This window comes from Chelonoidis abingdonii, chromosome 1, assembly GCF_003597395.2.
Source record: "Chelonoidis abingdonii isolate Lonesome George chromosome 1, CheloAbing_2.0, whole genome shotgun sequence".
Taxonomy (NCBI): domain Eukaryota; kingdom Metazoa; phylum Chordata; order Testudines; family Testudinidae; genus Chelonoidis; species Chelonoidis abingdonii.
The window spans coordinates 45252626-45279716 of NC_133769.1; the positions used below are offsets into that span (position 1 = coordinate 45252626).

General features: G+C 43.8%; 2 protein-coding genes across 9 annotated transcripts in view; both read left to right on the plus strand.

Moving 5' to 3' along the window:
• Positions 1-27091, plus strand: part of CADPS2 (calcium dependent secretion activator 2) — a 591461-nt gene that overhangs the window by 159957 nt on the left and 404413 nt on the right. The gene's annotated exons all lie outside the window — the stretch shown is intronic.
• On the plus strand, positions 21462-22520 carry RNF148 (ring finger protein 148). Its single transcript, XM_032787309.1, has one exon. It carries the CDS (start codon positions 21462-21464, stop codon positions 22518-22520), a length of 1059 nt encoding a protein of 352 aa, XP_032643200.1.

Consider the following 27091-nt stretch of genomic DNA (forward strand, 5'->3'; position numbering starts at 1 on the left):
GAAAATTTCTGTTTAGTGACTGGGGTATAATGAGGATGAGGACCTCATTGTGATAGTGTTTTACATTTTTAATAGTGAAAACCCCAGGAAGTACTTGTGAGAAACATTCTCTTTCAGTGCATCCAAGAGCCTAGAGTACCACTGTGTGTTAATGTATGTTATGGGTGAAGACGTACCATGTAAACTGCAGGTATCTATTGTTTTTAAAGTTCTTTCTTCTACTGTCCTGCATATCTATGAATGCTGCAAAAACAGTAGCCCTCATCTTTGGGTGAGTGGGGCAATGACTTGCTTCATTCCCTTGAAATGTCTTCTGACTCCAGAAGCTGTCCGTGTTGCTCTGATGATTTCAGGAGCATCAGGACGAGGGAGCAAAAGGGCAGAGTCCCACATACTAGTGCTTTTCTGTGCAAGTGATGATGATGATGATGATGATTTTGTATTAATGTTCCCCCTCTCTTTCCTTCTCTCCTAAGAAGTAATTTATGTGGAGCACGGGGAAGCATATTTTCAGGGAGATATGGTCACCTTATTCCTAGGGCTTTCCCCAAATTAAAGTATGCAAAAGTAGTGCTTGCATTTGCCATCTACTGCTCTCACCTTATCTCAGTCTTAGCTTAACGCCCCGCACTCTTGCCCAGCTGCTTTTGCATAGTTTAATTTGGGGAAAGCCCTAGGAATAAGGTGACCATATCTCCCTGAAAAAGAACTTTGTCCCTATTTTCAAGGTTCTTAGCCTCTCCCTGTTAGTTTTACAAAATAAAAAGCAGTGTTTTGTCAGTGTTTATAAACCTCAGACTGGCCACATGGAGACATTATGAGCAGGTGAGGGTGAGCACCTGTGCACATCACCATCTTGCCTGCCATATGCTGGGAACGTGCCCGCTATGAAGCCTCCAGTGAATAACTTTTTCAAATCAGCCCTTTTCTCAGTGTCTGCTTGGTTCTGTGTGGAGTGAGACTTTGGTCATTGCTATGGGTGGGAAGCCTGTAGCCCGGTCTAGCATCCTGCCTTCTGTTCTCCTCCTTGTGTGTGCTCACGAGCACTGCATGGTGGCGAGTCTGTGAGGCAATGTGAATACAGGACAGCAAGCAGGGAGAGTTAAGACTTCAGAGTGAATGTGATAAAGATATTAGGTCTCTCAAAGGGAGTTGGAAGCAAGTGATGCAAGCTGGTGTGGGAAGAGGAAAGGGGAAGATGATTAGAGGATATAGTGACAGAGGAATGAGCAGAGGAGATAGTGGGGAGTGGAAAGGCAAAAGAATAATTGTAAGAGGAAGGAGTGGAAACATGGAGTCCTTCCTGTGCACACAACTCTAACTTGAACCCAAACTGACCCCATTAACTTTATCTCCACAGTACAAGTGTGACGGCTTTTCACTTTAAAAAAAATCTAGTCATCTAACTAGGAACTGCCTCCTTTCCTCCACTGGCAATTGCTACCCTAGTCCACAGCAGGTTCCCCAGGCTGTCCTAGCAAGAACATCTTTTGCTGTTGAGAGTTGTGACCCACCTGGTAAGAGAAATGGGGAAGCAGAATTTGCAGTTGTTGCTGGCAGAGGAAAGGAAAGAGGTCTGGGGCATTGGCGTGGATCTGTTAGAAGGCCCTTTCTCTACAGACACAAGCAGCATTGCAACCACTGCCTTCAGCTACCTTCTTATCTCAGCCTGCCTTCATATTCTTCCACTTCCAGACCCTTTTATTTCAAAATCTGCCTGAATGTACAACATGAAAGGACTGAAAACTTAGTTTTATTGATAGGCATGCTTTAAACTATCATGACATGATGGATCAAAACTGTTACTGTATAGCTTAGCTGTAGGGAAATCTGCATTAAAGTTGTCATCCATGCCATTTGTATGTTTGCCAGTGTCTTGCGGCAGTTAAATTTATGGGAGAAAATATAATGGCAGGAAAATATAATTGCAGAAATATATTTGTTTTGGAATGATGCATTAAAAAGTAATTTTCAAAGGTTTAGAAGTTACTGTAGTTCAGTGAATTTTTAATATTTTCTAAAAATTTAACAGCTCTAAAGGGAGAGCAAACTATGACTAAGAAGTCTCAAAATTACTATTAAAGCTATATGAACCTTGACACATAATTGGAATGCAGAAAAATAGTCTAATTTATAAAAGTTTGCACTTTGCATACTAAACTCTAGAGGGATTAAACTGCAGTCCAAATGTTCATTAATCTTCCCATTGAAGCATTGCTGTCTGAAGTGCAGATGGGTTATTATTAAATCTGAAGAAGGATTTAAGATTCAGAATGCATTTTGAACCTATTATGTATATGATAACTTTTCCACCATTATTCTTAATTGATCACCCTTGTGAAAAATTGATCAAGGAAAATGTGGCATTACTTTTTAACACATGAAGTTTACTTTTTAGAAGTGGGGGAGATAGGGGTTGTGTTTGTTTATGGTAAAAAGTTGACATTTTGAGAAAGTTGTGTTGGAACAACCTTATCCATGCTTTCTATAATGAAAACTAGCTGTAGGAAGTAGGACTGTAAAACGATTAAAAGCACTGTAATTAATCATGAGTTTAAAAAAAATTAGTCATGATTAATTGCAATTTTAATCACACTTTAGAGCCTACAGATCAAAGCATGAAGGGACATACAAATGTGTAGCATATCTGGCACATAAATACCTTGCAACGCTGACTACAATAGTGCCATTAGAACTGCTGCTCTCACTTTCAGGTGACCTTGTAAATAAGAAGTGGGCAGTATTATCTACCGTAAATGAAAATGTTTGCCTTAGCGATTGACCAAACAAGAAATAGGACTGAGTGAACTTCTAGGCTGTAAAATTTTACATTGTCTTGTTTTTGAGTGCAATTAAGTGTAAAAAAACAAATGTCGATTGTTTTTTTAAGTTGCACTTTAATGATAGAGATTGCACTATAGTACTCCTATGAGGTGAATTGAAAAAATACTATTTTATCATTTTTACAGTGCAAATATATGTAATTAAAACTGATAATATAAAGTGAGCACTGTACACATATTCTGTTGTAAATGAAATCAGTATATTTGAAGATGTAGAAAAACAAATATTTATAATTTAAATTGTTTTTCTATTATTATTTAAAGTAATTAAAACTGATTGTGACTATTTTTAATATAATTAATTTTGTTTTGCGTTAATTGCATATATTAAGTGTGATTAATAGACAACCCTAGTAGGAAGGAAATGAGGTTCAAGGAGGGGGTCGCAGCCTAGCCCAGGAGAAAAAAGGCAGGAACATATTTTCATTTTTTTTTATGTAATCTTAACCAAGCCACTGTTGATTCAGACTTGTTTCTTCCTCCTGTATTTTCCAGTGCAGTCTGTGTGTCTTTTAGATTTTAAGCTGTTTGAGGTAGGGACTGTCTATATATCTGTATTTTCTACAGCACCAAGCCCACTGTTGGCACCAGACAAATAGTACTAATCAAACTTTCTAGTGATATATTATTGATTATAAACTCAGATCAGCTTGCTAGGTCTTCAGTCGTCTTTTCCCCTCTAACTTATTGAACTGTTTTACCATTTTAGAGACTATTTTCCTTTTTAAATGGCAGTTTTCTTGTGCAGATAGATGATGATGATAATTTAAAACACTCTTTCCTTATTTGACTTTTGTTTCTGTGTTTATCATCTTTGTCTCTTTTCTTCATCAGCCTTTCCCCGTTTCCACTTCCCTATTTCCCTACCCACTTAGTCTATTTTCCCCTTCCACAACCATTTTACTGCTCTCCTGTCCTTCGCCACCTGCTGCTCTGGTCCTCATCATTTACAAATTCCCCTCCTTGGCTGGAAGTGTGGTCTTCATGTGTCACCCAGACACTGTCCCTCAGACCAGCAGTGGGGAATGGTGGGTAGGGAAGTAATTTCTTTTTTTCCTTTGGCATGGGGAATCTTCTATCCTTGGCCTTCCTCTGTGGATCTTTCCTCCTCTCTCGCACAAACACCCTCATCCAACCCTTCCTCCCAAAAAGAACCCCAAACCAACAAACACCACAATTGTGTTTCTTGACATTAAAAAGAAATCTTCCTTGGTCAGGAAGTGGACGTATCCTTTTATCTTTATCTGTTCTGGCCTCCCCCAACCCCAAATCATTCTCTCTCTTCTTTCCCCCCTCCACCCCATCCTGAAGGTTATGGTAGAAGTGATAATATATTACAATGAAAAGTGAGAGGCAGCATAGTCTAGTGGATTTCAGGGTGTGAGTTCTAATCCAGAGTCTGCCAATTACATTTGGTATGTCCACGGGCAAATCTTTCACAAGACTGTAAAGTCTCTGAGACAAGGACTATGTTCTTCTGTATCTTCTCTGAAGTATCTAGCACTTATTGAAGCGGCGAAAGCAAACCGCGGAATATGAACTTTGGAGTACTGTTGGAATTATTAATGTTGGTTTGATTTTATTTTTTTTAAAAAAGAACTGATGCAAAAGAATAATAAGAATTTTTGACCTTTCAGGAAATTTTTTTAATTGGATTGTCACTATTCTTTGTATCCCTTTTGCAAGTAATCTGAAACACACCGGGATCTGTCCTTTGGCCATATTGTTGCTCTTCATGTGTTGCTTCCTAGAATATCAGTTATGCTTTGTTTATTGTCTATAGAGTATTTTGTAAATTTTTAACCTTAACAGAAATATATTTTCTACAGCAAATGTGCCAGATTCTAATTAGATAACAAATCTGTTGTGGTGTGAAAGTTGTGGCCACTCAAGTGCTCAAGAAGGCTTTCACTTTCATCTCCAACAGAAACCTAAGAGTAGTATGTACCCCAACTATATCAGAATTGCACTTCAATACAAAACCTTAACAGTGACCTCCATAATGTTAAGGCAAAATAACTTTCTATATATAGATTGAATGTGTGACAGTCAGTTGTGCTGATCTGTTGATATAATTGATACAAAAGCATATGAGATCACTGTTAACATTTTGCATTGGAGTTCAGGTTTGATAAACCTGGTATATGTGTTGCTTTTGAGCATCTATTGGAGATGAAAGCCTTATGGAATACTGGCGTATGCTGTTGACAGTGTTGTAGGCAGTGTGAAGGTGGAAAGGAATGAATTTCCATTGTTTTAAGTGTTTAGGTGGATGAAGTGTATAGCCCCATTAAAGTCAATGGCAAACTGGGATTTCATCCTCTCTGTTTCCAGGAATATGTGAGTTGTGGGCCTATAATACTATGTGAATATGTTATGTCAGGAATATGTGAGTAGTGGGCCTATAATACTACTTCTGTCTCTGCGGGTTTGTGCCCTTCATTGGGCTGTGGAGAATGGAAGGAAGCAACCACACTGTGGGCTCACCTATACACATACTACCATATACACGCAAATACTTAAATGCATACTACTTTGTATGGAGAAATGTTAAAGCACCCTTTATATGCTCTCTGGGTTCCTTTTTGCTATAAACAACAGTGCTGTTCGCTTTAGGCTGCAGTGCATAATTGAGACTATTACAAAGCACGCGTACGTACAAATAACCTTAACAGAATGTCCAGATTCTTCTATGATACTGCTATTAAACTTTAGAGCTCTATAAACTCATTTTTAACACACAAAAAAAATTCTCCTCTTCTCGAAAGAAATTACTAAGGTTGAAGGTATATTGGTAGGGCAGCATGGGGAAGGTTACACTGGGGTTCATGCTAATGTAAATAATGGAATTAAGTCTCCAAGGCTTTTAATTTGGCCCTTTCCAGGGATACTAAATTAACTGGGGGGAAAAAAGGACGCACCACCTTCTTTCCACTCCCTCCCTAATAAACAACATATATTTTCAAAGTACTGGGTCGGAGTTTTTACCTACACAGCTTTCATTAAGCCTAATGAGAGTTGTGCAGCAGAAACATAGCATAACTTAGAAGATGTATTAATGTTTCAGTTTTACTGAACCCTTTTTACTGGTATGAGGAGAGACGATATTATGGATTAAATATTTAACGGGGCTTCACTCTCTGTTTCTCTTTGCCTGCGTGTTTTTGAGCACTCATATACACAGGCATAATTTTTACATGTGCAAAAACCCTCTGAATAAATAATGTTTTGAAAATGTAGACCTCTTTGGTCCTGAAACATCCAAATATTTTTGTTTTCAAAATAGAGATACAATAGGTTTATTTTTGTTTGTTTGTTTGTTTTCAGACTAATAGCTACTAACCCACATTGGGGAAAAAAAATAGCTACTGCAAGAGAACTTTAATGACAATGAAAAAAATACTTGCTGTGAAAGTATCTTTATATTTCAAGCAAAATTAACCCTGTATGACACGAATGACAAAAGTGCTGAGACTTAACGATTTCTGTTTTACACTCAAGCGGAGCAAAAATGAGAACCATAAGTCACTCTAGGGAAACATTTAATGAAGAGAAATAATCTTTTCTCCTACCACGAACTTAACTGTGGTTTTGTTTGGTAAACAACTGTAAAATTTGAGTCCCACATCCAGGGATGGACTATCCTGGGAGATCAGAGTATAAAACACTAATTTTTAACAAAGAATCATATGGCAATTACAAAACTCCCTTGCAAGTGGAATGGAAATCCTCCCTATTGGTTTTAAACAATTTTCATTTAAAAAAACAACACAATTATTTCCAGTTATCTGTGACTGAAAAAATTGCCTTTTGTAGTGTATGGGTTTAATGCATTCTTCCTGAATCTTCCAGATACAGTTTGTGTGTTTGCTGGCTCATCACTTTCACAAGTATGGGCATATAACATTTAGTAAGATTCTGGTCATCTTTATTGCTGATTTTTAGATCACTGAATAATTTGGAAATAGCTTTCCCAGGTTGACAAGAATCAGGTCTGTGGGCACCAGCAGAGAGGCAGTGACCTGAGGCAGTAATAACATACTTGCTTCTTAATTTTCATAGCTCTCCAGCTCTGTTTTATTCAGTAGATCTCAAAGCGCTTTACAAAGGGAGGTCAGTTGCATTACTCATTTTACAGATGGGGAAACTGAGGCACAGGGAGGTGAAATGGCTTGCCTATGGTCACCCAGGAGACCAATCACAGAGCTGGGAATAGAACCCTGGGCTTCTGAGCCTCAGTCTGGTGTTCTATCCTCTAGGCGGTACTAGTGCAGTGTTTTTCAAAGTTTGGGTCGTGACAGTACTGGGTTGTGGCATATAAAGCACTAGGTTGCCTTGCTCAGCACCCAGTGACCCTAGCGATTCTGGTCAGCACTGCCCCCTGGGATATTAAAAGTCCCATCAGTGGTACTGCCTAGCTAAGGCAGGCTAGTGCCTACCAGTTCCAACATCATGCTGCACCTGTGGAATGTTCCACATTATTTTATACAGATCTCATAAACTGGCATCTCTTTTCATAAATTACATTAAGAATAAGTATTACAAAATTAGAATGGAAAACCATATGTCTTGTCAGCAGCAACAGGAACGTTCAATCTTGGGGAGTAGCATATTTAAAACTAACAGCAAACTGCCACTGTACTCAAAAAAGCACTCCTTGATTTCCTGGTTCTCTTTTTATTTTCTCATATTTATTTTTCTCTGATAGTTTTCTCCTGGTCTCTCTCTAGATATCTTTGTCTTGTGATTCTCATTTCCTTTTGAAGTTTCTCTCTTTTTCAAATTCCTTCTCCTTTTTCTTCCTTTTTTGGTCTGTCTCATTTTTATTTCTCCCCTTTCCTTTTCGTTTTATTAAGACCCCTTCACTCAGTGTGTGAATCCCACATCTTGCCCTCTTTTCCCCTCTCATACTAATCTGGACCCCCATTTTCCCCATGTCTCTTTGCAGACCTGCTTTCCCCATTATCTCTTTCTGTACCCTTTGGCTCATCTTCCCTTGTTTATGTGCTTCCTTTTTATGTCCAATTTCCTTGTGTGATTGGAGGGGGCAGGGGGAAGGTAGTATTTTCCATGGCCCTTTCAAGACCCTTTGACTTCCCTGTTGCCTTCTCCCCCAGCTCTATCTCAGTTCACTTCCTGGCTCTGTCTTTTAGTCAGTCTGAGACAGCACTACTGAAGGAAGTTGGGAGGAAGACTTTAGAGTAGCACACAGAGGACTTGAAGAGTCCGCCACAAAGCTGATGACTGATGGGGAGGGATTTTTGCCTAAACAGAGAGGAGGGCTGGTCCCACAGAGGAGAGAGGTTCACTTGTCATTCCTTTGCCAGTGGTAGAACCCAGTAGTTTTCCTGTTGAGTTCTTTGCCTTCAGTGTTGCTTAGCACTCTTGAGTTAAGTAATAGATTTCCAGCTCTTCCGGAGACAGAGTAGAGAAATCAGGATGTAGCATGGTAGTTTCCATGAGGGAATGTGGGAGCTGTGCAAAAACGAGTGGAAATCCATTTAAACCAACTCATACAGTGAAGGGTGTCCCCACTTCATTCACTGATGTTCTGTGCCTTCAAAGCATGGTGAGGAATGCAGAGAGATCAATTGACAGTCCACATCTTGTGGTCAACAGTAGAAACAAGGCTACTTAAGAGCAGTTTATCTGGCATTCAGAGCTTTCTCTCTCTATAGCCACGGAAATGTCCTGTGAAAGACTTAATCCAAGCACACTTTTGCAAATGTTCCTTTTCCCAAATAGATGCAATTGGATCTAATTGGAGGGCAACAAGCATTTCTACAGTTTTGCTCCAGAGGTGGAAGTAGTTTTGGTTCCTTGATAGGGTTGCCAACTTTCTAATTGCAGAAAACTGAACACCTTTGCCCTGGCCCTGGCCCTAGGCCCTGCCCTATCCCTTTTCTAAGGCCCCCACACTCCATCTACCCTTTTTCTGTCACTCACTCACCACCACCCTTGCTCATTTTCACCAGACTGAGGCATGTTCCCTCTAATTTTTTCCCTCCATGTGCAGAATACATTTTGTAATGTCTCCAAGGTATGTGCCTACGTGCACCCCCAGTAGAAACAAAAAACCTAGATATAATATATAAACCTCTACCCCAATATAATGTGACCCAATATAACACAAATTCGGCTATAATGCGGTAAAGCAGCACTCTGGGTAGGCGGGCTGCGCACTCTGGTGAATCAAAACAAGTTTGATATATCGTGGTTTCAGCTATAACACGGTAAGATTTTTTTGGCTCCCGAGGACAGATTTATATTGGGGTAGAGGTGTATTTTTGAAAAGTTACCATGGGGATAATTACTCCAGCCAGTGTAGGGTAGGCATTTTAGAACTCACTACTCAAAGAATTAAATTTAAGTGTAAGAGAAATAAAAATTATGAAATGCATAGACCAGTCAAAACATTAAAATAACACACTTTGAAAGAATAAAATTACAGAGAATATACCAGAAACCTACTGACTGTTATACTTACCTACATGCCTCCAGCTTTCATCCAGACCACACCACTTGATCCATTGTCTACAGCCAAGCTCTAAGATACAATTGCATTTGCTCCAACCCTCAGACAGAGACAGACACCTGCAAGATCTCTATCAAGCGTTCTTACAACTACAGTACCCACTGCTGAAGTGAAGAAACAGATTGACAGAGCCAGAAGAGTACCCAGAAGTCACCTACTACAGGACAGACCCAACAAAGAAAGTAACAGAATGCCACTAGCTATCACCTTCAGCCCCCAGCTAAAACCTCTCCAGCGCATCATCAAGGATCTACAACCTATCCTGAAGGATGATCCATAACTCTCTCAGATCTTGAGAGACAGGCCAGTCCTTGCTTACAGACAACCCCCAAACCTGAAGCAAATACTCACCAGCAAGCACACAACAAAAACACTAACCCAGGAACCTATCCTTGCAACAAAGCCCGTTGCCAACTCTGTCCACACATCTGTTCAAGGGATACCATCATAGGACCTAATCACGTCAGCCACACCATCAGAGGCTCGTTCACCTGCACATCTATCAATGTGATATATGCCATCATGTGCCAGCAATGCCCCTCTGCCATGTACATTGGCCAAACTGGACAGTCTCTACCTAACAGAACAAATGGACACAAATCAGACGTCAAGAATTATAACATTCAAAAACCAGTTGGAGAACACTTCAGTCTTGCCCTGTACTTATAATTCGAGATTTGTAGTAGCAGTGCCATGGTTGGCTGCGCATGTGCAGCAGCTGTCTCGCGCCACTCCAAGCGGCTACCTAGCATGAGCAGCCAACTGACCTCTAGTTCCTTCTCTACTGCCCTTGGCTTGAGTTGGAGCAACAGGAGCGCCCCTTCAACTTCGTAGAAAGTTTGTTCCTTCCTTTTCTTTTATCCTCTCTTCTAGTTAATTTTGGTTACCATTACTTTTAATTTCTTCCATACTATATATATAATATAAAATATTTTATTAGGGTAGTTTTTCCCCTCCCGCCTCCAGTAGGCCTCCGCCAACAACGACTGCTTAAACACGGGCTGCCCCATTTCTCTCCAGAGCTGGACCTTCCTCAGGCATGCCTGGTTCCCCTGGATTTAAACACTGCCTGACCTGTAGGGTATCCCTACCTGTTTCAGATAGCCATACTCAGTGCGTCCGCTGTCTCGGAGAGACTCATATTCCTCACTGACTTCCAGGACACTAAAAGCCAGGGACCTCCAATATTATTCATGATGGAGAAATCCTTCAGGCCAGCCTCTGACCCAGATTCCAGGATACCTCCTGGCCAGCAGTTGCGAGCAGCAGCCTCAGACAAGGGCACAACTACTAAGACCCTTTCTAAGGACCCTGTCCCTAAAAAGGCAACCAAACCCCAGTCTCCCTCCCTGCCAGAGTGAGACTCGCCTAAAAAGAAACAATCTACTGGCAAAAAATCAGCCCTGGTACCAACAGCACCGAGAGCCTCTGAGCAAGAGTCACCATGAACGTCCGGTACTGAGACTTCCTGAGGAGCCAAGGACCTGGTATGGGCAGGCTGTAGCGGACCTGCTGACTCACCAGCATGATGCCTACTGCTGGTCACTCTGGGAATTAGCTCAGTCCAGCCTTGGAGTGCCTCTTGCTGCCCAGTATCTCCCTACCCTGCTTCCTTTTCAATCCCCACCATTGTACTTCAGGCTCCCAAGCTCTGTGTCTCCTCCTCCCCCTATGCCCACCTTGCCTCAGTGGCTACTGCCAGTCATCATATTCTCTGGGGCAAATGGCAGTCTGTAATGGCCACTCATCATTGGCAAGGGGGTTGGACCTGCTGCCTTTTCTAGCCCCAGGTGTCTCCCTTACTTACTCCCTAAGTAACTCCTTAGGCCTTCCTGCCAGGCCCTCAGCCTGGGAGGTAGCCAGGCCTGAGCTCCCCAGCTTAGCCTGCTCCTTCCCCAGCACTGCTCTGTCGCAGGTACCCTGTCTCTCCCAGGCAGCCAAGTCCTTCCCACTCCTAGCTAGAGTGAGACTGACCCTGCTCCTGACTATCAGCCCTCTTATCAGGACCAGCTGTGCCCTGATTGAGTTGGCCACACCTGTGGCCAGCTACTCAGCCAGCCTCCCTCAGCTGCTCTCACTCCTTTTATCCCAGGAGTGGGGTAACCACCCTGCTATACAGGCTCTCAGTCAGGTATGCAATCTAAAGCCAAGCTTCTTAGCTCGGTACCAACCTTGCTGAAGAATGTCCTGACACTGACCACTGTAATGAGGCCACCTGCTGCACATACACAGCTTAGCAAGACCTCGAACCGACATTTCTGACCCCTTCTCTCAGACTTTGGTGCCATTCCCAGCACCAAGCTTGCCGATATTGCAACTTTTCACTAGCCAGGCATACCTGGCAGTTTCTTCTACACCAGGAACTCACTATTCGATACCAAGGTACCCAGTGAGCCCCGGACCAAGCCAGACCATCACCCCAGGGGCTTTGGCGCCACCTCTCTCCAGTGATGATGAAGAAGAGGATGACCCAGGACTGTGTACCCCTCGCCACTCCTCTCCTAAAGCTGGACCCTCACATCACCAACCACTGGTAGACACACGAGCTTGGTAGCCCAGCCCCAATCCTGGAATCCTGGCTGCCATCTCCTATGGCTCTCCCACCCAGCTGGCCATATTGGGACCCAGAAGCCATTTATAGGATCCAGGACATTAGATCACCTAACCCAACAGTCTCCAGAACACCCTGCCCTCCCTCACCAATGGACCAGCACCTTCAGAGGCCCAGGATGAGGAGACTGAAGAGCAGCAGGGAGGACCTGAAGGAAACACCTTGCCACCTGTGCATATCTCATCTTTGTCTCCAGATGAAACGATCGTGCCACCACCCCCTACATTGGGGATGACTTCAAATCCTTTCAGGTCCTTTTCAAGAGGGTGGTGGAATATCCCGACATCTCCTTGCCTGAGCTCCCTGAGACCCAACATAAGCTCACTGACATTCTCCAGGCATCTCCATTGGCAAAAATAGCACTGCTGATTAGCGCTGCCATAATGGACCCTGCCAAAATCATCTGGCAGACGCCAGCCATGGCCCCTCTTTCCTGCAAAAGGTCAGACAAAAAATATTACGTGCCGGCAAAAGGGACTAACTTTCTGTTTACTCACCCCAATCCTAATTTGCTGTTCATGGAGACAGTAAATCAGAGGGGCAAACAGCAGCAGTCCAGATCCGCCCCTTACGACAAGGACTGGAAGAAGCTAGACCTCTTTGGGCACAAGGCCTATTCTTCTGCCACCCAGCAATTCTGTAGCACAAATTACTCTGCATTGCTCACAAGATATACACACAACCTGTCTTCTATAATATCATCTTTTAATGAACATCTTCCAGAGGACAAGAGAGAAACGCATAAGTCCAACATCTCTGAAGGCTCTCTCATTGCAAAGATGGCCCTCCAAACCTCTCTCAGTTCTGCGAGCACAGCAGCACGCTCCATCGCAACTTCCATCGTCATGTGTTGGGCATCATGGCTACATCTATCTGGATTCCTGAGGGAAGTGCAGGTTACTATGGAAGACCTACCCTTTGAGGCTCAGAAACGGTTTGCAGAATCCACAGATGCATCCTTACATACTTTAAATGACTCCTGGGCCACCTTAATGACTCTGGGCATCTATGTCCCTGGAATCAAGAAAAAGCAAGGCAAGTTTTACAACCAGAAATTGCAGACTGCAGCATACTCCGGGCCCAAAGACACTATATGCAATGCTGCAAACAGAGGCAGGTGGAACGAAGGCTGAATCAAGACCCGCCTTCCACGTTCCAGCCTTCCGCCTCCCAGGCAATCATTTTGAAGGTCTGGTCAAGGGCCCAAGAGCTCTATACTCTCTCACTTGGGAACTCAACCCCATCTTAACACCATTTGGGTGCTGCCTGCCTCCATATTACCTGATCTGGAACAAGATCACTACAGACAGATGGGTCCTGGAAATTATCTAGCAGGGTTATCCCATCCCATTTATTTCTATCCAACCTATCCACCCCTCTTCCCCATCCCTCTTCAGGGACCCCTCTCATGAGCCTGATTACAACAGGAAATAAACCACCTCCAGCAATTAGGGACCGTGGAACCAGTACCATCTCAACACGGAAAAGGATTTTATTCCCATTATTTCCTCACTCAGAAAAAGAATGGAGGATGGAGACCCATTCTGGATTTACGCAAACTCAACAAGTTTGTGAGAACACAGCGATTCAAAATGGTGACCCTATCAACGATAATTCCGGCATTAGAGAAAGGAGACTGGCTCTCGTCCCTCACCTACAAGATACTTACTTTCATGTCACTATTCACCCAGCTCACAGAAAATTCTTGTGGTTCACCCTAGAACATCAACACTACCAATGCAAAGTGCTACTCTTCGGACTGTCAACAGCACCAAGGGTCTTTTCCCTGATCCTTGCTGTTGCTGCAGCTCACCTTCGGAGACTAGGGGTCATGATTTTTCCATACCTAGATGACTGCCTATTACAAGCACCAACTCAGTGGGCAACACGAGAGGCCACACAGTCCACAATGGCCCTCTTTATGAACTTCAGACTCAAGTAAATTTTCAGAAGTCACTTTCGTCCCTGACCAACAATTGGAATTTTTAGGGGCCTATCTCAACTGCCTCACAGCAACAGTGTGGTTACCTCAATAACGCTTCCTCAACTTAACCACTCTGATTACTACAGGCACGCTCAGCCCACAAACATCCACCAGGACGTGCCTACAGCTTTTGGGGCACATGGCCGCTACAGCTTTCATCATCAAATATGCCAGATTACATATGAGATGACTACAAGCCTGGCTTCGCACTCGCTATATACCACACAAGCACTCCTTCAGCAGGTAGCTCACCATTCCCCACAAGGTAAAGGGTTCTCTCGAGTAGTGGACACACCTGCAAAACATCTGCTCAGGTGTCCCATTCCTACTGAAAACTTCTATAATAACAATCACCACGGGTGCCTTTCTCATGGGATAGGGAGCTCACCTAGATGACAATGTGATCCAGGGTCGTTAGTGGGCTGCAGAAGCCAACTTTCATATAAACATACTAGAACTAAGAGCACTTGGAAACACATGCTAGCGTTTCCTTCCTCTAATCCACAACACTACTACCAGAGTCCTTACCGACAACACAGTATGCGTATTCTAAATAAATTACCAAGGGGGAGCCCGATCATACCCTCTGTGCGTGGAGGCAATACAACGCTGGAATTGGTGCATCTCCAACAATGTAGACATCCTACCTCCCGGACACCAGAACACAATGGTGGACCAATTGAGCAGAGACTTCCCACAAACCTATGAGTGGGAGATGGACTATGCAACCCTCACCACCATCTTCAATCTACAGGGGTTCCCCGCTATAGACCTATTTGCCACAGCTCAAAACGCAAAGTGCCCTCAATACTGCTCCCAAGTGGGACTGCAATGCCACTCCCTGGGCAAAGCCCTCATCATGAAATAGCAGGCACCGCTAATGTATGTGTGTCATGGTATAATTCCCCACTCTGAACCTTAGCGTCCAAAAGATGGGGTACCAGCATGAATTCCTCTAAGCTTAATTACCAGCTTAGAACCTGTAGCACTGCCACCAACCAGGAATTCCAGTGCCTGGTACACTCTGGTCCCCCCAAAACCTTGCCCGGGGCAACCCCAAGACCCAGACCCTCTGGATCTTAACACAAGGAAAGTAAACCCTTTCCCCACCGTTGCCTCTCCAGGCTTCCCCTCCCTGGGTTACCCTGAAGATCACTGTGATTCAAACTCCTTGAATCTTAAACAGAGAAGGAAAATGCACCTTCCCCCTCCTTCTCTTCCCCCTCAGACTCTCCTGAGAGAGACAGTAATCCTACACAGAGAGAAATTAGCCTTTCTCTCCCCCTTCCCTCCTTTCTCCCCACCAATTCCCTTGTGAATCCAGACCCAGTCCCCTGGGGTCTCACTAGAATAAAAAAACAATCAGGATCTTAAACAAGAAACTTTTAATTAAGAGAGAAAACAATAAAAATTATCTGTAAAATTAAAATGGATTAGGTACAGGTTTTTAGCTATAGGCACTGGGAATATCCTCCCAGCCTAAGTATTCAAGTACAAATTAAAATCCTTTCAGCAAAGACAAATTTGAACTCCTTCCAGCCAAATGCACATTTGCAAATAAAGAAAACAAACATAAACCTAACTCGCCATCTACCTAGTACTTACTATTTGGAATCTATGAGAACCTGTATCAGGGAGATTAGAGAGAAACCTGGTTGCACGTCTGGTCCCTCTGAGCCCCCAGAGTGAACAACAACCAGATTTTAACAGCACATTCAGAAACTTCCCTCCCTCAAGATTTGAAAGTATCCTGTCTGCTGATTGGCCCTCTGGTCAGATGACAGCCAGGCTTACTGAACTTATTAACCTTTTACAGTCAAAAGAGATATAAAGTACTTCTGTTCTATTAACTCCTACTATCTGTTTATGACAGTGTGTTCACTCAAATTCCACTTCTGAATCGGGTTATATACAAGATCAGGCAAGATAAGTCCAGGGTCATTCTCATTGCCCCTACATGGCCCAGACAAACATGGTTCCCATTCCTGAGACAAATTTCAGTGAAACCACCTCAAACCCTCCCTTTAATACCTCACCTCCTGACACAGGAATCAGGATGCGTCAATCACCCAGAGGTGAAAGTAAGCTGGTATGGTCTGGTACAGTGTACCGGCAAGACCCGGCACACTGTGCCGGACTGGACTGGCTTCTCTGGTGATGATTTAAGGGCCCAGGGCTCCAGCCACTGCAGGGAGCCCTGGGCCCTTTATATCACCGACAGAGCTCTGGCAGCCAGGTTCGGGTGGGGATTTAAAGAGCCCAGAGCTCCAGCCCCTCAGGGGAGCCCTGGGCCCTTTAAAGCAGTGCCTGAGCTCTGCTATCTATCTTTGCTCATCCAACGACTAAGCGTTTTCTGAAATACATGATGAATACCTACCCAATGCTAAAAAACCCTACACCCACATGGGATCTTAATCTCATTCTTTGTAGCCTCATGGGGAAACCATTTGAACCCTCAGCGACTTGTTTATTGCTACATCTTTCTATGAAAGTGGCCTTCCTGATTGCCATCACATCGGCAAGAAGGGTAGGAGAGCTAGGTGTCTTCAGGGCACACTCGCCTTATACCGCATTCTATAAAAGACAAAGTGGTCCTATGACCTCACCCCAAATTCATACCCAAGGAAGCCTCACCCTTTCATCTAAATCAACTGATACACTTACCTGTGTTTTTCCCAAAACCACGTCAACAGCAGGGAGGCTTCTCGTCACACGCTCGACATCAGTAGAGCACTAGCCTTTTACCTAGAAAGAACAAAAAGTTAGAAAATTGTCTCGTCTTTCTCTCCATAATAGAACGATCGAAGAGTCAGAGATGATCTAAATGGATCTTGGGCTGTATCCATTTCTGTTACCAGCAGAACAACCTCCTTCCTCCTCCAGGAGTTTGCGCACACTCCACTAGAGCGTTACTAACATCAGTAGCATTTCTCAATGACATCTCCATCGCGGACATTAGCAAAGCATCTACCTGGGGCTCTGCCTCCACTTTTGCTAAGCACTACTCTCTCGAGCAGCAATCAGCTGCAGACGTACAGTTTGGACTCTCAGTGCTAGCCACTGTCAATAAACCAACTCCAAAGCCCCTCCTCCATTGAGGGGTACTGCTCCATGGTCACCAAAAGTGGAGCACCCACAGGGACACTCGAAGAAGAAGAGGTTAGTCACTCTGTGCAGTAACTGAGGTTCGTCGAGATGGTTGTCACTGTGGGTGCTCCACTGCCCCCCATCCCCTCTGCCTCAGAGTTCCGTGCTGATCCTCTTGGATGGAGAAGGAACTGGGAGCTGGTTGGCTGCGCATGCTAGGAAGCTGTGTGGAGCACACTGCTACTACAAATCTCTGATTATAAGTGCTGGGCACCAAAACACCTAAAGTGAAGCACCCACAGGGACAACCATCTTGAAGAACTTCAGTTACTGCACAGGGTGAGTAACCTCATTAAAATAGGACAGAAAATAACTACTGCTAGGTGCTCCAAATTGGGCTAGGTGCTTTTAGTATTTAGGTCTTTTGGATCTGGCAACACTGCAGTGCTTGTAGCTCTCTAGATTTGCTTTATATAGCCAAATCTTTCACCCCAAATTTGAACCTTTGTAAGTACCTGTATAGATAATACAACTCTGATAGCAAGAGGCAATTGTTAGATAGAAAAGCATGGACATGTACTGCCAAGTTACTCAGATCTTTAGTTACTTTTAAGTAGCCTTTCTTTTCATGGCTAAATTGTAGCAATTTGTGGACTGTGTAGCTATGAAATCAGACTTCATTTATTGTGTTTAAAAGCCATAAAATATTTCTATACTATTAGCCAAGAGGATTGGAATATGCAATGAAGTAGCCCACTGTTTGGCATTGTAGCCTGAAATTTCACAATCCTACCTCCAAATATTAAACTTTTCAGATTAAAAAAAATTATGCTGATCTCAATTGTTCTTGTTTCTTTTTCTCTTTAAGAACTGGAACCTCACAATATACCTAAATGTAGAGACCCTATTCCCACTGGATTCCTATGGTCTCTCCTTTATTTTTATCAGCTATTTTCTCCCTGATATTCAAGACTGATTTTTGTTTGTTTTTTATTTTCTATTTTTTATTTGGTCAATTCTGTAGTTACTTGGTAGAGGAAGGAATGAAACTGCTTGTGAGTGGTATTTGGGGAAGAAAGAATGTGTCATCCTGGCTGGCATTAAATGATTTTTCCTGCTGTTTAGCCAGCTTGGGCCTCAGGCCATCATAACTTCTGTTGCCTGCGTGAACATAACATTTCTACAGGGGAATTGGACTGTCATATTTTACAACAGGCTTTGTTTGCAGAGAACTCCCCTTTGGAAAAAGTGACTGGAATGTTGGGTACCACCAGAAGGAAAAAATGTCAAGACGTGCAGCTGCTGGATGGATTTTAGAAAGCTAGTAAATTCTGGCTCCTAGTTAGCCTTCCTTGTGCAGGAAGTTTGTGCTGTTAACAGGCCCGGTGCAAGGATATTTTGCGCTCTAGGCGAAACTTCCATCTTGCGCCCTTCCCCTCCCCCCCAAAAAATCACATACATTATACACAATACACGGTCACAGAGTAACATGTTATAATTTAGAATTTATGTTTCCGCTCTTTAAATTTAGCAAATTTAGAAACAAGTTCCTCCAAGTCAATGCTGTGAGCAATGTCATGTTCCAGTGACAAGGTAGATAGCCCAACAAGTCTTTGTTGCAACACTGATGTTCGCATGTATGTTTTTATCAACTTGAGCTTCGAGAAGCTTCGCTCATCACTGGCCACAGAAACTGGGAGAGTCAAGAGGATGCGAAGAGCAATAACTGTGTTAGGGACACTATCTGTCAGCTGGGGGTCAGGGCTGTGGGGGGGATGGGGCCAGGGGGTGCCTGGGGGCATTGGGGCAGCTCAGCTCTGCAGGCTGCTGTTCTCTCCAGCCATCCAGGCACAAGGGGAGCAGGAGCAGGAGCAGGGACCAGCCAAGGACCAAGGGGGCAGGAGCACAGGCACCTGAGGCCAAGCTGTGGGGAGGCACTTGCTTACCTTGCCCAATGCATGAGCATCAGAGTCCTCTTTCTTCCTCCGCTCCACTAGACCACGGCTGAGGCTCTTTTCTTCTTCATGCCCTTCACTGGGGCTGACGTGGAGGCTGAGCCAGAGGGCAGCCCCACTTTCCTCCAGAAGCCCTGCTGTCCCGCTGTCCTTGCAGGGCTCCTGCCACATGCCCTAAGCAGAGCTGCGCAGCTCTGCTCAGCCGCTGGCGCCCCCGCCGGCAACGAGAAAAATGGCATAGGCTGGAGCCCCTGCTCTGGGAGGGAGAGGTATTCTGAGCCTCTGCCTGCAACCCAGGGATTCCCCTGGGTCAGCGCGCCGCGGGCAGCCCGAATCTCTGAGGAGCTATATAAGAGCTGTATAAACCCGTTGCATAAACATAGGTCTGTCTCATTTCAAGAAAAGCTCACCTTGTTCCTGTTACTGGATTAGGTTGATACCCACCTCCAACTAGGGAAGTATACTTTTATTTCACTGCTAGAATCTAGTTAGTGGCCTACAACTGTAGAGCTTGCTGTAATCCTAGGCATGGCTAACTGTATGAATCAAAGTAAGGCTGAGAACCAAAGTAGGCCTTGTCAGAATACTAACACTAAATATCTTACCAAGTAAGCACATTCCTGACATGAGAGGATGGTAGAGCAACTCACAGACTTCTTAAGTAACTACGTAAACACGGTCCTAAGAGGGAGGTCTCTTCCTTTTTTCTTATAGTACTCTTTTTCTTTGAAAATAATCTTTGGCTAAGGTTCAGGAGACAGGAGTTTGTGAGGACACGAAGCTCCAGGTGTTCCTTTGCCAAAATGTAGATTTCTCGCTCACACCAATGGGTGGCGGGTTGCATAGGCTGGGGGGAGGCTGTGCCTCCCCAAACAGCCAGGCGTGGTCCTCCCCTCTGCATGCAGCTCCAGTCCTCCAGCCCCCAGTGCTCCAGCTGGGGCTGGGGAGGCTACAGCCACCCACCTTTCTGGCGCTTTGGGGCTCGGGGGGGCTGTGGCCGCCCTCCCTTCTGCGCTCCAGGGCTGGAGAGGCTGGGGTCATGCGCCGCCCACCTTGTCGGGACTCCTTTGGGTCTGAGAGGCTAGCCTGGGGTGGGACTGAGCCAGTGGCCGCTGTGGAGGGGAAGCTCTGGGCTCCAGAGGGGGGCAGAAGGGATGGGGCCTCGGGTGGACAGGGCGGGGTTGGGGACTAGCCTCCTCCAGCCAGTGGTTCGCACGCCGCCAGTGCTCATACCCTTTTTCCTGCCAAAGAATAGTCGCTTAATCAGATGATAGTCCGTTTGATTTTGTTGACACGTGGCTGTGGCTTTGGTTTGCCTTTTGTCTCCAGGGAACTGGTTCGTGTCTGATTTTCTAAACTTTGAACATGTCTCAACAGTGTCGTACAGTAGAATTTTGTAAATTTACATTATATAATGTTGCCATACATATTTTACCAGGACAATAACGCTCAGCAAACTGAGTTTTCAAATGATACCTGACAAGGCATACTTTTTAACAAAATTTATCATAATATTGTAAAAAGAGTGAGCATGGGGACATCTGTCTGAGGGACATCTCAGCTGAATGGCAAATAGTGTTTGACCCTTACATTGTAAGACAATTGAGTGTGTGTGTGTGTGTAAGTGTAATGTAGTAAAATGGGATATGTATTTTTCAAATATTTGAGAGGCGGATGAGGAATATCACTAGAAGCTGGGCAGGGGGTGTAGTTTATTGTGAAACTTGCTCATTGAAGATTTTGGAAGGAAAAAGTACAAGATTAAAAATAGCTTCAAACATTTCTTGTTGGTACATCAGTGTTCAAGGTTGTAAGAGTTTTTTATTTTTTCAGGTTTTTTTTTTTAAAAAAGGACAATAGCATATCAACAGTATGCATATACACTAGTATATTGATTACAAAAAGTATAACCCTGTATTGTAATATAATGAATGTAGATGGCAAAAATTACAACTCCAACTAGCAAAAATAAGAATGTTTCATGCTTAGTATGGTTGTTTTGGGGATATCAAAAGTCTGTGTGCTGAAGCAGAGGGTTTAGTTCACCACCACAGGATGCTGGCTGTGAAAATACATTTTTCATAGAGTAATATAGAGAAAACTAAGTCAGTACTTTAGTGTTTTTAGCAAGTACAATTACAGGTATGCAAATGAGTTAGTCCTTGTTAATACATTGGCTCATGAGCATGTGATGTCACAATTCCATTACCCAACAATGAGCTCTTTATGACTATTTTGAAATGAGCCTTTTAACTTTTTTTTTAAAGCTATTTTTCTTCTTCTGTTTGTAAGAAACACACTAGCAGGCTATCAAAATGCAGGAGACCAGTGGAACTTATTCTGGTTTTACAGGCATTTAATGTTTTATTCTCTTCAGTTAACTATTCTTAACTATGATCATTTTGTTTTGTCTTATCAGTTATGTAATTGTTTGGCTGAGAAAGGAATGAAGTTGCTTGGGACTAGTACTTGGAGAGGAGGGGACAAATTGTCCTGGTTGCTGTGTCTTGGTGTCTTTCTGGTGCTGAGTCTGCATGTCTCCCAAGCCAATGCCTTTTGGGTTGCTCATCTGAACATATCATTTCAAATAGGGAACAAGACAGTATGGGAGTGGGCTGATAATGGAGTATTTGGAAAAAACTCCCCATTGAAGAAGGTGTCTGGAGTGGTGGTGCCACCAGAGGGACTGAATCAAATTGCCTGCAACCCCTCAACAAACTTCAGCAGGCCTGTAAACTCTGAAACCTGGATAGCCCTCATTGTGAGGGGACACTGTACCTTCACAAAGAAAATAAATGTGGCAGCAGAGAGGGGAGCAGTTGGCGTGATTATCTATAACTATGCAGGCACAGGCAATGGAGTATTTCCTATGATTTACCTGGGTTCAGAAGATATTGTTGCAATTATGATTGGCAATCTGAAAGGCGCGGACATTTTACACTTGATACAGAATGGCATCCAAGTAATAATAGGAATAGAAGTAGGAAAACACTATGGTTCCTGGATGAATCATTACTGGGGGTCCGTTCTCATCTGCACACTGGTCACGGTGACCTATTTTATCTTTTACTGTGCTGGAAGGCTAAGAATAGCAAGAACTCAAATCAGGAGCTGCCGACAATTAACAGATGTCAAGAAAGCTATTGGTCAACTTGAGCTTCGCATATTAAAAGAAGGTGACAAGGAAGCTGATACAGATGGAGAGAACTGTGTAGTGTGTCTGGAAGTATACGTGCCGAAAGACGTAGTGCGCATTTTAAGATGCAGCCATATTTTCCATAGGAAGTGCATTGACCCTTGGCTGCTGAAACACAGAACATGCCCAGTGTGCAAATGTGACATTCTCAAAGCTAGGGAAACTGAGCTGCCTGTCAAAAATGAGGCAGAGTCTTTACAAACTGTAGTGCCAAATGAAGCTCCTAACACCACTTTACTTAATGAAGAAGATAATCATAATGAATATGTCTTAGTACAAGGTGCAGAGAGACCATCTGTGGATGAATAACTTTCTTCTTCACAGATGGATAATCAAACCATTTCTCTGGTCCTTCATGTTGCTTCACCTTGATCACCTAGTTTGTAAAGGTCAAAATTAAACTTACATTCTTGAAATAAATTCCAAAATTCTGTCAGCATAAATTTTGAACTCTCTTTTTGCTAATTTCAATAATGCTCTGAAATGTAGAATGGATGAACGTGAATGAACTTGGCAAGTATTTCTATGATAATGAGTATTTTTTATGTAACACTTTTTGGTAACTTAAATGTCACGGTTTGCACTTTCCGTATAAAAATAGTTTGGAAAACTTGGCCCTGAAAAAGAATTAAATTGGCTCTGTAACTTATTACATATAAAAAACTTCAGCCTTCACTTTACTGTATGGACTAGGACACATCTGTGTGGTTTTGTGCAGTAGCCGGGCGTGGTAAAGATATACAACTTTGCATTTTAATATATGGATATCACATCCTTTTGGTTAAATTACACCTTCCTAGCTAAGTAAAACACATGATTTTTAAAAACAAAAACAAAAAAACTCCACAACTCGCTCTCCTCCCACCCTCACCCCCACACAAAACCACTTGTTTGGGTATGTATTTTACATTTTTCAATGCTAGCTTTTCTTAGTCCACAGAAATGTTACTTGAAAGATAAATGTGTTACACAGCTCCATTCTTGTAAGCTGTTTACTCATGATTCCATTATTTTTTAATTCAAAAAATGAATTATTGGATTTTCTTTGAAGGATAATTGATAAAAATAATTGATCCGGTGGCATAAAACTATACAATGAAGTGTTCCAAGCCTATCACAGTAGCAAGATTAACCCAGTTTATTCACAATGATTAGGCTAAAGGAAACCTTTTTAAAGTAAATTATTTCAGTAGATAAAATAAAAAATGGTAATTACTGCAGCTGAGGATGTACTTGTGGCCATTTTTATGACAGTTTAAGCCCATGCTTGAACCCATGTCATTTAGTGAACATGATATGAAAAGGAGTATTGTATCAATAGAAGGTTGTTGTCTAAGTTTGTGTGTTGACCCAGGAGCTGTTTCCAGGGTTGAGATTGGTGATCCATTTCAATGCTTATATATTTAGGTGATTTATGGACAGGGCCGGCTCTAGCCATTTCGCCGCCCCAAGCACGGCGGCACGCCACGGGGGGCGCTCTGCCGCTCGCCGGTCCTGCCGCTCCGGTGGACCTCCCGCAGGTGTCCCTGCGGAGGGTCCACCGGTCCCACGGCTCCGGTGGAGCATCAGCAGGCACGCCTATGGGAGGTCCACCGTAGCTGCGGGACCAGCGGACCCTCTGCAGGCACGCCTGCAGGAGGTCCACTGGAGCCGCCTGCTGCCCTCCCGGCAACCGGCAGAGTGCCCCCCGTGGCATACCGCCCCAAGCACACGCTTGGCGAGCTGGGGCCTGGAGCTGTCCCTGTTTATGGATTGTAGCAAAGTCAGGCGAGCTCCTCAGGAAAGGAAGTTGGCTTCTTGCCATCAGTCTGTCCTGATTGCATCCTATATGCCAGCCACTCTGATCTCCCCAGCATCAGGCGCTTTGACACCAGCAGCCATGTGGGGTTTTGACGTCTGTGGATGAGGTCCATGGTTAGGTCTCCATTGACTTCAGTCTGACTGATGTTGGCATCAGTGTTGGGTACCTCAGTCTGACAGCCTATATGCTGAGTAGATAAATATGGTAGACTGGGATCGTTCTGGGGAAGTGAATTTTTTTTTTTTTGGTATAGAATAGGAAATCTTTCACAAGAAAGTTCTATGACCCAATCTGAACAGGCACAAGGTATTTGAAAAGGCTACTCGCTGACCCACCTAGTGCAGTGTTCCACAGAAATAAACTGATGCTTTGTCCTCATCCATTGCTCATGGAGGGTGGTTTTACTGTATTGGTACAGCTTTGCTGGTGTAGCTGCATCCACATTAGGACCACTAGCTGGTACACTGGTATAGCATACTTGTAAAAACACTCCCACTGAGGTTTCCATTTTCCACTTAGTTTAATCCATGAATGTGTTTATCTCCAAGCCCCAGTAGCTACTTTGCTGAGGCTGGGTTATGTAGTTTAGTTAATTAGGACTAAGCTTAGTTTCAAATACAAGAACAATGGGCGGGGGGGAATCTTCTGTAAACTTATTGTTAAACACACATTTTAAACCAGTGTGCTAATTATCAAAATGAACAGCCTGACTCAGGGAGAAGATTGGGTTTTGTGTATACCCTACTCCGGAGGAATGGAAGTGAAGGACTGGAGGGATAGACTTTATTGGGGTGCTTATAACAATGGCTATGGAAACGGGTGTTGGCAAGAAAGTGTATGAAATGAGAGCTAAAGTGTATACCTTGTAGAGATGAAGCACTCTGTAAAGTATGACCCCAGACCATGGGAGTGCAGCAATTCAGCCAGAGAGGCTGCCTGAAGAGTGGCTTGTGTACTATGGAATGGTGGTAGATGGAGTAATGGAACCGTTCCAGCTGCATTGTCAGTGCTGTCTGACTTCACTGCAGCACAACATTCTTCAGACAGTGGGGTTTACTATAAACTTTCATGAAACTTTTTTTTAAGCAAGTAAATTCAGGCACAAAAACTTAACAGGAGCTTTAAGTTTCAGGAGAAAAAATGCAATAAACAATAGAAAGCATGGAATTTTGCATTTAAAGTGAAATGAATATCATATACCTTCAGTGCAAGGAACAAGAATGTCTTAATATCTTTCTAATGCATTGTAGTGTGTCATATTTGCAGCATACATGGTATATTTTGCTCTTAACAGTGAAATTCACTTCCTTTGAGGTTTTCTGCCATAAACATAGTATTTTGTAAATATAACCTTTATGCATGAATGTTCCTGGATTTTTATATATTTTTATCTTGAAACAGTTTTCTCCAAAGTATATGGTGATAAGCTGTTTATATTACGGATGTTGTAATTTATTTATTTTCAATTACTTCTATAGGGCAATTACCGTTCATTAAGAGTCTATCCTGAGGCTGGATAGAAGCATTAAAGAAGTCAGATCAGTTCCTTCTCAGTAGATATGTATGAGCTTTCTTTGATGTGCAAATTGTATCCTGAAGTTTTGTATCTATGTAACATCTTTGTAATCCACTCTAATAATGTGTCATGTATTTGTTGAGTTAAATACCTTGAAATATTTGTGTTGTAATAGTACTAAAATTTTTACTCCTGGGGGAATTCTGCACCACTGCGCATGTGCAGAATTTATGTCCTGTGCAGATTTCTTTGCTTCCCCACAGAAAAATGACTTTCTGACAGGGAAGCAAATGGAAGCCACAGGAGTGGTCATGCGACCCTCCCCAGCAGTATGTTTCAGGTGCCCAGGGCAGCTGGTAGAGAGGTAAATCAGTCTGGACCAGGGGATGGGACTGAAGAAGACCTGACTGGTGGCTCCTACCCTGCAACGTGCTCAGCTGCTGGTCTCCAGCTGAGGGGAAGATGGGACTTCCTCTTCTCCTACACTGCATCTGGGGCTGGGTTAGACTCAGCCCCAAATTTCTCTTTCAGCTGCAGGAAGCTCTGCAAACTCTGCATGCCATTTCCTGCACCCATTGCTCCTCAGCTGCAGGGGTAGGGATCCTTGTACAGGGACCTGCTCCCCCATCGGCCCAGATCTGCATACCCAGATCCTCCCCCGAGCCTCAACCCCTGCATTGAGAACCCCCCTATATGAGCCCCACTCCCCCTGCACCTGGACCATCCGCACGAGCCACCTGCACCCGGATCCCCACCGCACTGAGCTGCAACCAGCTGCACCTGAATCCTCACCTCACTAAGCCCCCGATACCCAGACCCCCTGCTGAGTTTATATCTCCCCCCACACACACACACATCCAGACCCCCCCCTTCTGAATCCCAACCACCTTCACCTGGACCACCCTGCGGAGTCCCGTTGTCTCTGCATCCAGAAGCCCCTGGGCATCCAGATCCCCTCCCCCCCGATCCATACCCCTCACTGAGCTGCCCGCACGCAGTTTGTCACCCACAGAACCTTTTTCACCTCCACGTGGATTCCCCCACACTAATCCCCTCCACACTTGGATCCTGCTTTGGTGAGCCTGCCTGCCCATACATACTGGCATCGAGGGGCAGGGCCCAGAGGTATTTCAGGAGCAGGCCCGGTCCTTGCACTGTGTTAGGGTTGAGTGCAGCCTCACCACTGAGTCCATGTCCGGGGAGGAGCTGCACAGTGATCTCCCACCTCTGTGCAGCCAGTGGCCTGTGCTCCCCAATGCTCGTGCTGGAGCCTCCACATTTATCTGACAAATAAAATTTGCAGAATTTTAAAATTTTGTGTGCAGGATTTTTTTGGCGCAGAATGCTCTCAGGAGTGTAAAATGCACTCTGTTGCTGAAAACTTCTGTTGTATCGCATGACTTTAAAACTGTGTGTTTTTTTTATCACAACTGCTTGCTGTTGCACCCAACACGAACATGACAAAATCTTGCTGAATGATGGTGCAGGCACCATGAATTGCACTATTGCTCCAATTTCAAGTAGATCCAATAAGTGAAGGTCACAGAAGAGCATTCCAACAGT